Source organism: Medicago sativa, chromosome 5 (assembly GCF_051527215.1).
Source record: "Medicago sativa cultivar Bolivia chromosome 5, Bolivia_mono, whole genome shotgun sequence".
Taxonomy (NCBI): domain Eukaryota; kingdom Viridiplantae; phylum Streptophyta; class Magnoliopsida; order Fabales; family Fabaceae; genus Medicago; species Medicago sativa.
In genome coordinates this window covers 27,373,566-27,390,787 of record NC_140753.1, presented here as the reverse complement: position 1 = coordinate 27,390,787, position 17,222 = coordinate 27,373,566, and the positions used below count along the sequence as shown (strand labels likewise).

Here is a 17,222-nt window from a genome sequence, read left to right as displayed (position 1 = left end):
CTTCAAAGTTTCGTCGGTTCGACGTCCCATTTGATTATTAAAAAAATGCAAGGTAACACTTCATTAAATAAACCTTATACTATGTTTATATAAAAAAAAAAAAAATTGTAGATAGACATAATGACAATAGCACTTAAAAATTCACACACAAAAATGGAAGATTTTTAGTTCAAAAAGGGGTCACAACATTCAGTCTTACCATTAATTTGGCATTTGTCGATTGATCTAAAACTTATGTACATGTTTATACCAATTTAAATGATATAATATTATGGCCAAATTCACCATTCATTCTTTAAACTACGTGGTTGTACCAAATAAGTTTTTTTTCCACTTAAGTCACTTGAGTTTTAACATGTTGGCACTTGTTTAGTTCGATTGAAAGAAAACTGAGTTGTACCAAAAACTATTGTGATTGCTGATATGTATAATCTTCAACCAAATAACAAAAGATTTTTGTAAAACAACCCAAAAAACTCAATTAAAATCATCTGCTATATTATTCTTTCCTTCTTTCCCTCTTTAGTCAGAAATAAAGATACTATATAACTTGACAGAAATAAAGCATATAAGAAATGTTCTTAGAACTAACAAATATTTTTTAATCCTCTATAATACATAACAAAGGAGGAAACATAAGATTAAATAAGTAGCAGAAAGTCATTGAAGACAAAAGATTACACTCTACAGTCTACACCACTGAGACAGATAGCAAAAATTGTCATTTCACCACTTGTCCTCCAAGCAGATCTTCATCCTTGATGCTTCAAGTTTTTCAAAGTGCCTCTGAGATTACAAAGTTGTATTTTTCATGTTTTAGAATCCACAAAATCACATATCGATTAAGAAAGGGAAATAGCGTAATAGGTTCAATATAACGCAAGTCCTTAATTTAAAGAACTAAAAATAAGGAGAGGATGAAATCATTGAGAAAACAATAAATTAGTCAGAGTATGTCCATTATTACCTGCAGTGGGGAGCACCCCAGAATTTGCATCCTGAAAACAACAGTGAAAGTTAGATCAAGGAATTCAATGTGTTCCACGTAACAATGAAACGGCCAATAATAATTAGTGGAAGTGTTCACTATTTTCGTCCTATTATGAAAAGTGCAAGAGTTTTACTCACTTCATCTTCATCAGATTCATCATCAGAGGGGTCATAGTAGTTGTAACTGAAACAGTGAAAACAAATATATATCAACGAGCAGCTCAACATATTTTCAGGATAAAGATTTCAAACACATCTTCCGAATTCCTGGAAATATGTCCCCACCAACTAAGAGCAAAGGAAAAGAAAATTAAGACAAAACATCATTCCTAAGTCAAATCAAAAGAGAAGTTTAAATTTAACATGTTCTTGGTCATGAGGAACTTGTTCCAAACATCATATAGGCTGTGGATTAACCCAACAACCATACCTGAAGGAGCTAAATTAGGCTCGTATCATGAAAACCTACTTTACATAGTAAAAATATTATAAAGAACATTAGCCGCATCCTATTAACATGAAGGTAATCCCAGGAAAATAATGCAAAAGTCTATAGTTTTAAGAAATAAAAAAAGTTAAGATATTACTGAAAAAAATACATTAAAGAATTTTTAATTGGCTTTCATGTCAACCAAGTCAACATTAAAGTTTTGCTTATGATCTCAAAAACATGACCCAATATAGATTTGGTGCATTTAAAAGAATATATAATTTTAAGTACTATAACCAAATATTTTAACTCAAATAGATAAAATACAATATTACAATTACTCTAGTTCAACTTGCATTACATAAAAAAAAAAAAAAAATTAAGTTATTAGTAAGTTATTTCAATCAAACTTCTAACTTTCCACACAAGAACTAGAACCCACATTTAAGTGTCTATCTCTCTGTTGTCTAAAAATGTTGGGATGTTATGGCGTGCAAGCGAGCGCAGGGTGGGGGGAGAATGAAACCATTTCCCAAAATTCAAAGACGAAACCACCTAGCTGAAGTTTGAAAGACAAGTTCAAGATTCTTTTTGGGGCCAAAAATCATGTCATGTTTTGGAATGTCAAGCGTAAAAAGTAAGAACAAGTAAACAGCCACTTTAAGCACCTCGAATGTTCCATTTCCCAGCAAACAGAGTTTGTCCAATAAAATAAATTGATTCAGTTGACAAATGTCATACAACATAAACTAGCCATAATAGTCTTACTAGTGAAGCTATTTATTTCACCAACCTCACTTTTATATTATGGAATGAATTTAAATTAGTAAATTGAATGCCTTCAAAAAAAAAAAAAAAGGAAGAAGAAAGATAAAAGATTACCAAAACTTGACGACACAACTTTCCAGGCATAAATCTTCCAATTGGTCCCAAACATCATTCATCTTCTCCATATCAACTGATAAGTGTCTCGAACAGTGTATCTTGATCTCCCCTAAATATGGGGCATTTTCTATGATAAACGTAACGTATTGGATTTCATATTCAGTTCCATCAAAATTTAAAATGCATAATCGACTGAGGGAAGATTTGAAACAGCACGGCACTGAGTTCAGTATCAAATCTTCACCATCCAGGTAGTTAAGTACCTAATCAAGAATCACTAAACAAGTCAATTTACCGAAATAATATCATTGTTATCCTTGAAACATGGAAAATACAAGGACTAGTGCAGAATGTAAAATATACCACCCCAGGAATTGTAAGTTCCTCCAGTTTAGGAGTCTTCCGAATAATGTCCATTAGTATTGCACTAGTGTTCTCCGGACTCACAGAACAGACATCGAGATCTGTCAAATTGTAAAATGTAGGAAGGAGATGCAGAGTATCCTTTGTATGGCGAAGAGACTAGTAATGGAAAGAAAACTACATTCAGTATTGTGATACAGAAAATGTGCAACAATTATAAGAAACACATAACTAAAGACAACATTCTCATTAGGCATTAACATATAAACTATTTTTAAAAAAAATAATTGAAGATGATGAGAAAAGAGTCAAACATACCTCAAGAATATTATTATATAGTTTGAGAGACTTGACACTACTAAGTCCCATCAATAGCTTAATTGCACACTGAGCAGCATATGGTTCGCCATGTGAAAAGTCATGCCCAATATCAATCAATGCTAAATCTAGGGAGGTCAGGTTAACAGGGATAAATTCTATTGTTGGATTGGATGTGCAAGATAAAGATAAAAGATTCACAGCATCAATCGTGAGTGTCATATCATGATCATAACCTACACAAGGCGCATCAAAATAGATGGTCAAATTCCTTAATGTGGAAATTGAGACACTTATCCGATTTATGTTCTCCCAATAACATTTATACAATTGCAACTCTTGTAAGACAGGACACCCAGAGAAAAGTTGCTGAACCGAGTTCTCATTTGCAAAGGTAACATACGAAATTACTAATTTCTTCAGGCTAGGGAAACAAATACCACTAGGAATATGTAGAGTGAACTGAAGTCCTAAACACAATTCATTCAATGACTCGAAAGCTGAGAAACTACGTGGTATTGGTAACACAAACTTATCATTTAGAGCACCTAGTGAAAGGTTCAGATATTGTACTTTGTGGTTAGCAGCAGAAGATATTATAGAACTAACTTTGTCTGTATCAACATTAGTGCTAAATATTCGAACACCAAGCCTTTCTACGCGAGTAGACTTGTGCATAAGTCTTTCAACTAGATCTAAGAGGCAATTTGGTGTGTTGTTCTGATTTTGCTTTTTTGGCTCATATCGAGGATGAACAATTTCAAAATGAAAGACAGATAAGTAGGTCCACAAGTGTTTCCACTTCTTTGCTAATATGGAAGTTCTTATAGCATCTTTGGTAGGGACAAAAGAAAGAATATGAAGAAGAACACCCTCCGGTAAGTCACTAATCATGTCATCCACATTATGTCGTTGGATCTTATGCACATCTGTTGATGAGATTGAACCAGCCATGACATGTGCCTATCTGCTCAAAAATAGTAAATTAACAGTAATAAAAATGTAAATTAGTAACGAGTTACAAGTATAAAAATGAGTAATATTTAAATTAGGAGGCAAAGCTTTTAGCTTCATATTAGACAAAGCAAAGGGCATATGGTACAATAGTAATGCTATAAGAGTGTCATGGACCTATGACACAGACTCCGACACGAACACCTGACACAGACACACTGACACCGCCAATCCTAACAATATGACACTAAAACCAATAAAATATCTAAATTGCACTATTAAGTTCAATGCAAACAAGTTCTTAGACAAATTATGACAAATTTACATCTCATTCGTTCATATACTATACCAAAAAGATAAAAATGATGTTGTCGAATTTAATATCGTCAACTTTTTCATTGATCATCACTACTTCAACACATCATTAACCCCTTAGAGCATCCACAATGGAGACCCTCAACTTTGAGGTCTTAAATGGGTCCCACATTGACAAATCACTTTTTTATTATTTTTTAATAATAGTACCTAATAGGTACTCAATCACTACAATGAAGATCCTCCAAACAAAAGGTCTAAATAGGACCCACCAATAACATTAAAAAACAAGGTAAATTGCAATTGAAAAACAATAGTACAATGACATTGATTATTTAAAGCAAAAGCAATGTGGGACCCACTTAAGCATTGAGGTCTTAAGTAAGACCCTGGGTCTTAGAAGACCCCCAAAAAATTTCTCCACAATGGGAGTACCTATTAGGTACCGGGTCTTAAATAGTTAAAACCTTACCATTGTGGATGGTCTTATAGAATTCTTAGAAGTGTCGAAGTGTGTTGAAGCAAAGGAAAAAAGTTTTGTTTGAGACACATGTTTAACAAGTGTCATACGGGTGTCGGACACCAGAACACGCCTAATGTCAGAGTTTTTAACATGCAGGTACCATTACCATACTTTGAAAATGGATCCAGCATAAAGTGGAGAAACTCACATGAATTTCATTAAATAGTGTCCTACGCTAATACATTACAAATTGTGTACTGTATATAATCACTCATACGTACTTCAATCAACACCACTAATTACATAGAAAAAACAATATGCAAGCAATAATCCCAGTTAATTCGAATGGTCACTCATTCATCTAAATTCTTAAAACACTTGTGTTGTGTTGTAGGAAATAGGGATTCCCTTATGATTATAAAATTAATTGATTAATTGACGGCAAAGAGAAAATCATCTGAAAAAATCCATTGATTTAATAAATTTGTGGTTATTATTAAACAAGATGAAAGAAAGAAAACTCAGCTAGTTTACAAAGCGAAGGGTTAGAAGAAGAAGAAGAAGAAGAAGAAGAGATTACCTTGTGAGAGAATGCTGCAATGAGGATATTGACTTTTTATGAACTTGTGAGAGAAAATGTTTTGAGGAATAGATATACCTCGTTGATTTTTAATTCTAGTTTACGAGCCCTTATTGTGCAGTGTTACCGTAAGAAAAGTGATTTTTAATTCTAGTTTCAGCGTGTTTCTACCAAAGATGATGATTGATAAATTGTTTTACTTTTACCAACTATTTTCTTTGATCATTTTGATAAGTTACTAAGCGTGATATGTGTGTTCCTTCATTTATCTTTGATGTCCATTATGCTCATGAAAAATACTTTTATGACTTCCAAAGGTTGCTAATAACACATGGAAATGTCTAAAATACCCCCAACGGTAGTTAACTACCGCTACAAAACCGGCAGTAGTTAACTACCACTGGTTTTTTTTTTTTTTTTTTTTGTAATTTCCATGTGTTATTAGAAACTTCTGGAAGTCAGAAAAGCAAGAGTCTCATTTAACCATGAGAAATCCCAAACCTATTTAACACTCTTTTCAACACAAAACACATCTTCATATGACTTGAAACTTATGCGTTTAACCAAATTTATGTAAGTTTCAAGTCTTCACTGCATGTCTCCATATTAGCTTTTTATACACGTAAAAGTACAAAAAAAAAAAAAAAAAGTGAAGGTAACAAAAACAGCACACACTAAACAATGAATCCTCAAATTCAATAGTCACTGATCTGTAGTCGAAGTTATTCAAATATTATGCATAAACATAGTTCAATAGTCATTGGTCTCGAGTTGATTATCCAACATTATGCATAAACATGGTCCTTGTAATCTAACCAGATATAGTCTGATCCCCTTTTCAAACTAAAAAAAGAGTAAACAAACCGAAATAGAGAAGATTTACTTAAACTTAATAGGACATTTTCCGCGACTTAAAGATTGCAATTGATTCTTGACAGCAGTCTTTTTCTTCAAATTATCTGATAAAAATCCCGAAAAGGATATCTTCATTTCCTCCAAGATTGTAGTATTTTCTACCAAAAGATTTATCATTTGGATGTCATATTTATATCCATTAAAATCTGAAATGCAAAAGGATTTGAGAGAAGATTTGAAACAACAAGGCACTGAGTTTATTGTCAATTCTTCGTCCTCCAAATGTAAGCAAAATACCTAAATAAGAAATAATAAACAAATCAGCGACAAAAATAACATTACACAACATTGACAATTGACAAATGATAGCATCCAAGTCAAGATATAAGATATACCATAGGAATATCAAGAACTTCCAATTTAGGAGTCTTGTGTAGAATGTCCAATAGTACTTCAAGAGTGAAATCCATAATCCCCGAATGAGTTATGTAAAGATGTGTCAAGTTGTGGAACAAAGGAAGGAGATGGAGAGTATCCGCTGAAAAATAAAGAGACTTGTGGAGGAAGCAAACCAATATCAATTATTGTGTGATACACAAAGAAATAAGCCATGATTAAAAAAAGCACAAAACTAAAGGCACAATGTCAATAGGCATCACTTCTAAATATACAAAAGAAAATGAAAATGACGAGAAAACTAACAAACGTACCTGAAAAGTATCACTTGTCATAGTGAGAGACTTGACACCTTTAAGTGCACTCAATAGCTCAAATACACACTGAGCAGCATATTGTTCGCTTTGTGGATAGTCAAACTCAAGACCAATATTTGCATCAACAATGGAGATCGGATTAACCAGGACAAATTTTAGTGTCGGAGTGCTTGAGCAAGATAAGGATGAAATATTTGGAGCATCAATCCTAACTGTACAACAGTCATAATGATCATAATCTAAACAAGAAGAGTTAGAGTGAATGGTCAATGTCCTTAATGTGGAACTTTCAATCGCGATCTCGTTTATGTACTGCCAAATACAATTATACAAGATCAACTCTTCTAGCATAGGGCACCCAGAGAAAAGTTGTTGCACGGACTTCTCATCTACAAATCTAACATATGAAAGATTTAACGTCTTCAGACTACAGAAACAAATTCCATTACGAACATACAAAAGGGACCCAAGTTGTAAAAACAACTTACTCAATGAAGGGAAAGCTGATAAACAGTTGGGTAACACAAATATCGTATCTAGATATTTTTTATCATCTATTGAAAGTTGAAGATCATGCACATTGTGCTTCGCTGCAGAAGATACTAAAGAATTAAATTTGTTAGCATCAACAGTAATTTTAAGTATTTCAATGCAAAGCCTTTTTATGTGATTGGATTTGTGTAGTAGTCTTTCCACAAGATCTAAGAGGCAGTTAGCTGAGTCCTCATTTTCGAGATTTGACTCGTAAAGAGGATGAGGAATTTTAAATTCAAAGACAGATAACTGAGTCCACAAGTATCTCCACTTTGGTGATAATATTGAAGTTCTAATCGCCTCTTTGGTTGAGAGTAAAGAAAGAATATAATGAAGAATGACATCAGGCATGTTGCTTATCATATCTTTCATGTCACCAGCATTATGTTTTTTGATCTTAGGTAAATCTGGTGATGAGATTGTATCAGCCATCAGCTATGCCTGCCAGCCAAAAATAAAAGCAAAATTAATGAGACAAGTAAATGGGCAATACAAGAGTGGGGGATCAGATGGAATTCATGAAGTTTTAGGAGACACACTTAGCTTCTAATCTCTTTTTAAAAACAAAGCAAAAATATGGATTTCTAGAATATATGTTGTACATGTTTTGACAATCCAGAATTTCTCAAAAGTAATCAATAGTTGCTTTACGCAATCGCTTCATCGTAATATCCAACCCAAGGACTCTAAAATTCTTTTAGACATGGTTACAGATAATTGCCAATTTAGGGTAGTGGTTCCTACTTCAATGCGGCACATTCGACGTCTTTTGGCTTTAAATTGGTATGTTCAGTTTTGTCATACTTGAGGGAAGGAAACTGTTATGCTGATCGGCTAGCTAATTTTAGCCTTTCCATAGATTCCTTTAAATGCACTAATACGACGGCTCCTCCTAATGAGCTGTGCATATACTACTTTTTTATGATATTTTCGAAGCTTGCATGCCTAGGAATGTCCGTTTAGTTTTGCGGTTTTTTCTTTGTACCAAAAATAATAATAACGGATTTCAAATGGTGACGCGTAGATCACTCACATGCACTCCAATATATGAAGCAATTACACGTACTCTTAGAAAATCGAGACATAACCCATCCTTACAAAACCGGCTTACAAGGTGAGGAGTGTCTCAAAAAACCCTTATCTATCCAATGTGGACTAAATCCACTGAGTGTTGGCTGCTAACACACCCGCTCACGCTTCAGCCCAACTGGCTTGAAGCGTGGACGATGCAGGAAGCCTAACGATAGATCTCAATGCATCTTAGAAATCATGGTTGGGCCTAACACAACTTACAAAACCAGTTTGTAAGGTCATAAACACATTGTCAGGTTATCTTCTATCCGATGTGAGACTCTTAACACAAACACAATATACAATACTAACATATATGTTTGTAATGATTTAAAAAAATAGAAATAATTATTGTTTCTGGACCTGAGGGTGGGCGGAAGGGGCGGTAGCCTAGGACACCATTTTTTTAGGGGCACCAAACTTATTATTTTTACTTTGTTTTGATTAATCTTGTGCAACAAAAAATACAAGAAGAAAAATATTGAAATAATCAAAAGGACGTAGTTTTATTGTTTCGCCCAGGGCATTCAAATATGATGTGTCAAGCGTACATAAATTCCATCACAACATTACTAGCTAGGTCCAAGTTAAGAGGAATAAAATACAATACTAACCCTAATTCCAACACAACATACATGAGAACAGGAAAATAAAACAAAGATCGATACATGAGAAAATCATCATGTTATTATGGGAGAAGGTAGAGAAGTTAATACATACATGCATACGCTGCTGGGGATTGGAGTGAGCAAAGAGACAGTCAGTTTCAAAACTCTGAGAATCGGAGATGATGAACAGTGAAAACGACGTTATTATTGCAATAATGTTACAAATAAATACCGTTAATTTGGTGATTTGTTGGGTTAATGGGCTTGCTTGTGGAGGGAATATTGAACGATTAGTGGCCCATATCTTTTGATTCTTCAATTTTAAGAATCAATAAAAAAAATTGGACATATATATATTCATCATATATTGTTTGTTACACTTTTTTTTAAGAAATATTTGTTACAATTTTGTTTTAATATATAAAGAGTCCTCGTGAGCTTAGCTCAGTTGGTATGGACAATGCATAATATATGTAAGGTCTGGGGTTCGAATCCCGGCCACCACCAAAAAAAAAAAACTACTTCTTTCAGCACACTTTTGGGCATAGTTTTAAAAACCGGACCGGACGTCGACTCGGTAAGGTCACTGGGTCACTGGGTCACTGGTTTAACCACTGAGTCATTGGTTGAACCGCAGGACTGAATCGGATTAAACCGGTAACTTGGTTATAAAACTCGGTCTCTATAAAAATATGTGCGTGTATTAAACTGAGTTGGATCATATTGAACTAGATCACCTGGTCTCAAAAAATAAAAATAAAAACTCATAAAACCTTGTCAAAACTCATCAAAATTAACCATATTATTTGCATTGTATACCTACACAAAATCATACCATATTTGATTAAATATTAAAATTTTATTTCAATTTTAATGAATAAATTTAGAAAGAAACAATTATATTAAAAATATGTATTTTAATTAATATTAACAAATTGAACACGCATATAGATTTCGTAAAAAAAACATATAGACTTGGTAAAAAAAGGAGTGAAGCGCTTCAGAAAAAATAACAAGCATTAGTGAAACCAAAAAAAAATGACATACGTGAATAAAGAATAGACCATACCGTCAAAAAAAAAAACAAATAGACCATGAAAATTTACTTCTGCACAACATAGCACAAAACAGCATGTGGTGAAGTGGTTAAAGCTGATACCTTTTTTTCCTTAATTTTGATGGCCTTGATGGTCGTGTGTTCAAATCCCTCTCATGCCAATTTAAGAATTTTTTAAATTAAAAAACGCTTTAAAGCGGTCAAAGTGAGGGTTGACTCGGCCGGTTTGCACAAACCGCCGGTTCACCGGTTTGCACCGGGTTTGGCCGGTTCATACCGGTTCGACTACATAGTCGATCCTTTAAGCAGTTCGGACCGGTTACCCCTCCGGTCCGACCGGCCGGTCCGGTCCGGTTTTCAAAACTATGCTTTTGGGTTGAACTTTTCTTTCCAAAAATACCCTTAATTTTTAATTTTAATTTTAAAGAGAAAACTTACACACAATTCCTTATGAATTGTTCTTACTATTAGTCAATTATAAAAAAAAAAACACGTGGATTACTAATCTATGTCACTAATCGTCATTGTTAACCCTCTTTTACCTCCGTTAACCACGGATCAGACTCACAAAAACCTAGCACAAAACAAAAACTCATTTTACTTTTTTATCAGCCAATTTTATGTTGTACATCTGTGTTGTTCCCCCAAATACAACCGACAAAGATTTCCAAGTATTTTCATATCCCTTCCATAAAAAACAGTATTTCCATATTATTTTATTACTTCCACAAAAAACAGTATTTCCATATTGTTTTATTTTTTTTTGAAGGAATTTCCATATTATTTTATTATCTATTCTCTAATTATAAAACTTAATGTCTACCAAAAATACAATCTTACCCCTTTTAATTTTTTGACACGTCATCAAAATTATATCTTTTTGTGTCTTTTGCTTCAACCTCCCTCTATTTTTTCTCTTTTAAAAACAAATTAAAACAAACTCATTCGATAAAACAGACTAACTTAATGTTTTTTTTAATAACAAACAAACTTAATCTTTTATTTTTTAACTATGTTCTCTAATTATGAAACTTAATGTGTGCCAAAAATACAATCTTACCCCTTCTTAATTTTTTGAGTCGTCATCAAAATTATATCCTTTTGTGTCTTTTGCTTCAATCTCCCCTTATATTTTCTCTTTTAAAAACAAATTAAAACAAACACACCTAAAACACTATAACTTAATCTTTTTTAAAAAGAACAAACAAACTTAATCTTAATCTCAATCAAAATAAATTTTTCTATAATTCAACTTCTAAATACCTAAAGAGTTAAAAACAATTTACAATCTATTATCTTTGTCTAATTATTAAATTTAATCTTTCTCTAATTATTAAAGTTAATATTTCTCTAATTATTAAAGTTGATGTAATTTTGTAACAAAAAATTCATTTTTTATAGTTGTATCCAAATAAATTAAATTATTTAAAACATATGATTTTAATTACAATAACCAAACAAAATAAATCGTGATTTGTTTTTATAAATTCTCTTAATTAATAGATATCAAAATCACTTTTATTTTAATTTATAACAAAACGGGTCTTGAATTGTTTTTTATAAAGAGGTGGTTTTTATCATGATAAAAAAATATATAAATTATTGAATGTCGTTTTTTTAATTCATAACAAATTTTTCATATATTTAATTTGCATTTACTAAAAAAAACTTTATGACGTACATGTGATTTTATCTCATCGTGTGTTTCTAATAAAAAACATTAATAAATACATTTTATACTGATACTTAAAAAAACACAGGAAAAAAAAGAGTAAATAAAAAAGAAAAAATGCAGGACTTTTTTTGACAAAAAAAGCATAGGACTATTTCTCACTGATACATATTTTTACATATAAATTAATTCAATTATATCCAATTGAATGATCACAGATAACATAATTTGGAAGAGTTACAAAATCTTTCTCATTTATAAATTATACACAACTTTTTTTTTAGGGAAAATTATACACGGGGTTAGTATTTATTATGAGAAATACAACTACTTTACATAAAATTACACATCTTCAAGAGTACTTCTTTTATATAAACAATTTTCATACGTTTTTTTGTTTATCTTAATGTCATCTTATAAAAATATTATTTTTAATCGTTATTCATTATTAATCACTATATCCTTTTAAAGAATGATTATAAAATAAAATAAAAACAAGACAAACGTTACTCTCTAATTAATTAGACACTAACTAATGTTGTTGTACGAATCATAGGGACAACAATTAGTCCATATTAATTACTTAAATTGATTTTTTCCTGTACTGTATCTAGGCATGACAACAGAACCGATACCCGCGAGTATCCATCCGAACCAAATTCAATTTGACGGGTTTTTCCACGCTTTGACTCGGTTTGGGTTTTCCCCGATTTCAAAATACGGGTACGGGATGAGTAAAGGGGATATAGGTATACCACTCAAACTCATACCCAAACTCGTCCCGAATGTAGAAAATCATTTCATTGCCCCTTTTGTATAAAAAGAAACTCAAACCATAAACCCTTTCAGTCACACAATCAGATTTTCAGTTTATCAGATGACACCCACTTCTCAGAGTTCTCTCTATTCTCCATCACCATAGCCATGATCTATCGTCATCATTTCTTTGTAGGATAATGCATTGCAACATTGCGTATAAGGCAGAAAAATATTTCTATTTTATTAAAAAAAAACTATCCATTGCAGTGATGGAGCGGGGATACCCGAACGCGTTAGAGACGGGGATGAGATTCGATTTCTTATCTCCGTTGGATATGGATAGGGTAGCGGATAAGTATATGGCAGTAGGGTATAGGGACGAGGAAGGTAAAACCTGTCCCCATCCGCCCCATTATCATGCCTAATTGTATCTTCTATATAATAGTGGGAGTAATTATAATATACTAATTATAATTTGATATAAGAATCTTGCACGATACCCGTATTTATTGTTCATAAATTCATGTAAAAATAAAAAAAATGCTAAAAAAATTATAAATATTTTTCTATGGTGTATAAAATTCATGGGGCTTATTAACGTCTCCGTTATCATGTGATATTATTATTTATAATATTTTCACATATTTTCGGTCTACCACTTTATAATATTTAATACTCACTCCGTCCCTTAATACTTGACACAGTTGACCTTATTACGCTTGCCAATGCATAACTTTAAGCTTAAATATCTTGAATAATATATTAGAAAAATTATGAAAATTTGACATTTTGAAAATACTCATCGAGACGAATCTAACAACATCTTATACGATATTATTTATCTTTGTATATTAGTAGAAAAATACGATCAAAGTAAGTTAGGTCAAAATTAAAAAATTTCAAATGGGTCATCTATTGCGGGACGGAGGGAGTAACAACTATTTAGATATTTTTATTATTATCTTCATCTTTATAATTATTTTTTTTCTTATTTCTCAATGTAAATAATATTGTAAATGCGTTTTGACACATAAATCGCAATTTAAGGATCAGCTTAGTACGGTTCTGTTGCTAGTTTTATTAATATAAGTTACTCTTCCTTAACCTTTGATCAATTGTAACAAACGTGAGCAAAAAATAATGGTAAAGATTGGACTTTAAATCCTCTAAAAAAATATTAGTAACAAACGTGAGCAAAAAAATATTGTTAAAGATTGGACTTTAAATCCTTTAAAAAAATATTAATAACAAACGTAAGCAAAAAATATTGTTAAAGATTAGACTTTAAATCCTCTAAAAGAAAAGATTAGTAACAAACGTGAGCAAAAAATAATGTTAAAGATTGAACTTTAAATCCTCTACAAAAAGATTAGTAACAAACGTGAGCAAAAACTAATAATGTTAAAGATTGAAAATTAAATACTATATAAAAAAAATTAGTAACAAACGTGAGCAAAAAATAATGTTAAAGATTGGACTTTAAATCCTCTAAAAAAAGATTAGGACTCAAAATATTTTAGAAAAAGATTTGTTAGCACTATATTAAATATTAATTATCAACCAGTTTCCAAGAGAAGAACATAATTTGTTGTCATTTGACGAGTTTGAAGGGGATACTCATAACTTATATCAACATGAATTCCTAAACTCAATTGTTCAAGGAAGTATCCCACCACATATTTTAAAGGTAAAAAAAGGTGCACCTTTGATATTGTTGCGAAACATAGACCTTAGATATGGCCTGTGTAATGGGACACGATTGTTATGTCGTGGTTTATTTAGGAATATGTTGGATGTGGAAATCCTAACAAAAAGCAATGCTAGAAAAAGAGCATTCTTGCCCAAAATTAAATTAAAAATAAATGTGAGTTTAGGACTTCCTTTTGTGCTTAGTAAAAAACAGTTTCGCGTTAGACTAAGTATTGCTATTACCATAAATAAGTCACAAGGGCTAACCATTCCCAATGTCGGAATCTATCTTCCACGGCATGTTTTTAGCCATGGTCAATTATATGTAGCTTTATCAAGAGAAGTTTCTCAAAATTCAACAAAAGCTCTCATTAAAGAAGAAAAAATAGAAGGAGAAGATGAAGACTTTACGAAAAATGTAGTTTTTAAAGATATTCTTTTATCGTAATCATAACAATGTTTCTTTTACATAACATGTCATTTATACATTTATGTTATGATGTTACTAATTACTGATGACACTATGTCATGACTAGTTTTGTAGACACTTTTTCATGTATTTGTAAGGTAATTCATCAAGGTATTCAAGTCAAAAGCACAAGAAATTGAAGATTTCAAGTCATTGGGTTTCTGGAAAAATTGGGCCCCGATTTACCACATTCGGGCGCCGATTTCAGCAAGAATGGGAGGAACAACTTTCTGGAAAAATCGGGCCCCGATTTACCACAATCGGGGGCCGATTTACTGTTCACAGGGTGACGAAAATTCAGCTCGGGGGCCGATTTTAATGATTCGGGGGCCGATTTTGGCCTGCTTATAAATATAAAACTTCGTTTCTGAATTAAGAGTTCACGTTTTTGGAGATAAAAAGACATAGAAACTCAAGGAAAGGGATTTTGGAGCACTATTGGAGGAGATTCATCAAGAAGAGTTCATGAATTATTCTTGTAATCTCTCTTTCACTCTTTCTTTTTGTTTAGCTGCTATGTGTAACTAAATCCTCCATTGTTGGAGATGAGTAACCCTAGATGAACATGATTGTTATTTGACCTAATTTTATTTATTGATGAATTTCATTGAATTGCTTCTCTTATCTCTGTTCTTAATGCTTTTATTAATTGGCCATCTATAAATTGAATTACGGTTTATATTGTGATACGGAAGTGGAATTTATAAACGCTTGAGATAAGAAATCTTTGCCTTTGTAATCTAGGAATAGATACAAACCCTTGGAACCAATTATGAATCCTTGTTCGTTCATGCTTGATTCTAATCTTAAAATTCACTAAGGAATTAGGTGTTTATTTTAGAGTCAACGTTTCTGTCACTAAGGAATTAGGGCACGAATTTTATAGAGGATTCGGTAGCAATTAAGTGAGTCAATTCAATAATGAGAATTAGGTTAATAACATGAAATAAGTCATCTAGTAAAACTCATCTCCAACACTTTTCTCTTTATTAATTTGAACCATCTCTATATAGTTCAATTTCAATTATTGCACTAAAAACCAACTTCGTAACCTTTTGTTCGATTAAGTCTAAATACAATTCAATAGTAGAACGCGATCCTCGAGTTCGACACTCGGTCTTACCGTTTTATTTTACTACTTGAACGATTTCGTACACTTGCGAAAATCGCCATCAAGTTTTTGGCGCCGTTGCCGGGGATTGCCAAATCACTGTTGGATTTTATTTTTTTCTTAATTGAAATTTTTTGCTCTGCAATAAAATTTTTGTTTTATTTTATTTTTGTTGATTTTCTAATGTCGTGTGTTAGTATTATTTTTCTTTGTTGAGATATTTATCGTCCGTAGAGTATGGAAGAATTTGATGATTGTCTTCTTTTACAACTACGGGATGAAACTGAAACTTGTCTTCTAACCGCACAATGTCGTATACTTGAGGGACAAATCATGAGAGATACATTCGAAAAAGATCTCCTTCGGTTTCTTCCTCATAGATTTGATTTTTGTAGAGAAGGACATATGAGTGACACTTTTGATTATTATGTCCCAATGCCGAAAGAAGATCTGTTGGTCATGGAAGTAGAAGAAGATACGATTTTCATGAAAAATATCAATTGGGAGCAAATTTTACCTACTCAAATTCTTCCCCTAGATTCATATGACGAGAAATTTCATATCAACAATGTTTTGATTGAATTCATGACTGATAATCATGTTTCGATTGAAACATTTGAGAGTCAATGTGAGAGGTTATTTGAGCAAGTGGTTGAGCTTGAGAAGCTGGAGATTGGAGATAAATTCATTGTTGTGGAAAAGAAAGAAGATGAGGGGGAATCAATAAATATTGAGGCCGATCTAGTTGGTAAGGAAACTCAAAAGTCTCAACTTTGGAGAGATTTAGATGTCCAACCAGAAATTCCTCAACAAAACATTTCTCCAAATATTTTTAGCAACAAGGCAGGGAAAAAGGAAGAGATTGATGAAGTCCTAGATGCCATTTATGCCTTGTTCATTGTTGTCCACTTGAAAATGATATGGAAGCAACATCATCTATTGCTCAAGTTCATGGAGTTCTTATCGGCCCCCGAATCATTAAAATCGGCCCCCGAGCTGAATTTTTGTTGGATAAGAACTCCATGAACTTGAGCAATAGATGATGTTGCTTCCATATCATTTTCAAGTGGACAACAATGAACAAGGCATAAATGGCATCTAGGACTTCATCAATCTCTTCCTTTTTCCCTGCCTTGTTGCTAAAAAAATTTGGAGAAATGTTTTGTTGAGGAATTTCTGGTTGGACATCTAAATCTCTCCAAAGTTGAGACTTTTGAGTTTCCTTACCAACTAGATCGGCCTCAATATTTATTGATTCCCCCTCATCTTCTTTCTTTTCCACAACAATGAATTTATCTCCAATCTCCAGCTTCTCAAGCTCAACCACTTGCTCAAATAACCTCTCACATTGACTCTCAAATGTTTCAATCGAAACATGATTATCAG

At 32.4% G+C, this 17,222-nt stretch overlaps 2 protein-coding genes across 2 annotated transcripts; both read right to left on the bottom strand.

Annotated features, from left to right (window-relative positions):
- Positions 1–967: 967 nt before the first annotated feature.
- Positions 968–3,949, bottom strand: LOC146921455 (putative F-box/FBD/LRR-repeat protein At1g66290). Its single transcript, XM_085714866.1, has 4 exons — positions 2,987–3,949; positions 2,669–2,827; positions 2,303–2,568; positions 968–1,174 (listed from the first exon to the last, which is right to left on the bottom strand). Exons 1-4 carry the CDS (start codon positions 3,938–3,940, stop codon positions 1,087–1,089), a joined length of 1,467 nt encoding a protein of 488 aa, XP_085570992.1. The 5' UTR covers positions 3,941–3,949; the 3' UTR covers positions 968–1,086.
- Positions 3,950–5,973: 2,024 nt separating this feature from the next.
- LOC146921454 (F-box protein At4g22280-like) lies at positions 5,974–7,835 on the bottom strand. The gene is made up of 3 exons (XM_085710776.1): positions 6,864–7,835; positions 6,549–6,707; positions 5,974–6,450 (listed from the first exon to the last, which is right to left on the bottom strand). The coding sequence occupies exons 1-3, from the start codon at positions 7,830–7,832 to the stop codon at positions 6,178–6,180; spliced, it is 1,401 nt and encodes a 466-aa protein (XP_085566902.1). The 5' UTR covers positions 7,833–7,835; the 3' UTR covers positions 5,974–6,177.
- Positions 7,836–17,222: the final 9,387 nt, after the last annotated feature.

Excerpts from the sequence above, each read along its gene's own strand:
- LOC146921455 (XM_085714866.1), bottom strand. The coding sequence starts at position 3,940 with ATGGCTGGTTCAATCTCATCAACAGATGTGCATAAGATCCAACGACAT. Across the intron at positions 2,828-2,986 it reads TATATAATAATATTCTTGAG|TCTCTTCGCCATACAAAGGA; the intron begins GTATGTTTGACT and ends TTCCATTACTAG. Across the intron at positions 2,569-2,668 it reads AACTTACAATTCCTGGGGTG|GTACTTAACTACCTGGATGG; the intron begins GTATATTTTACA and ends ATTCTTGATTAG.
- LOC146921454 (XM_085710776.1), bottom strand. The coding sequence starts at position 7,832 with ATGGCTGATACAATCTCATCACCAGATTTACCTAAGATCAAAAAACAT. Across the intron at positions 6,708-6,863 it reads TGACAAGTGATACTTTTCAG|TCTCTTTATTTTTCAGCGGA; the intron begins GTACGTTTGTTA and ends TTCCTCCACAAG. Across the intron at positions 6,451-6,548 it reads AAGTTCTTGATATTCCTATG|GTATTTTGCTTACATTTGGA; the intron begins GTATATCTTATA and ends TTTCTTATTTAG.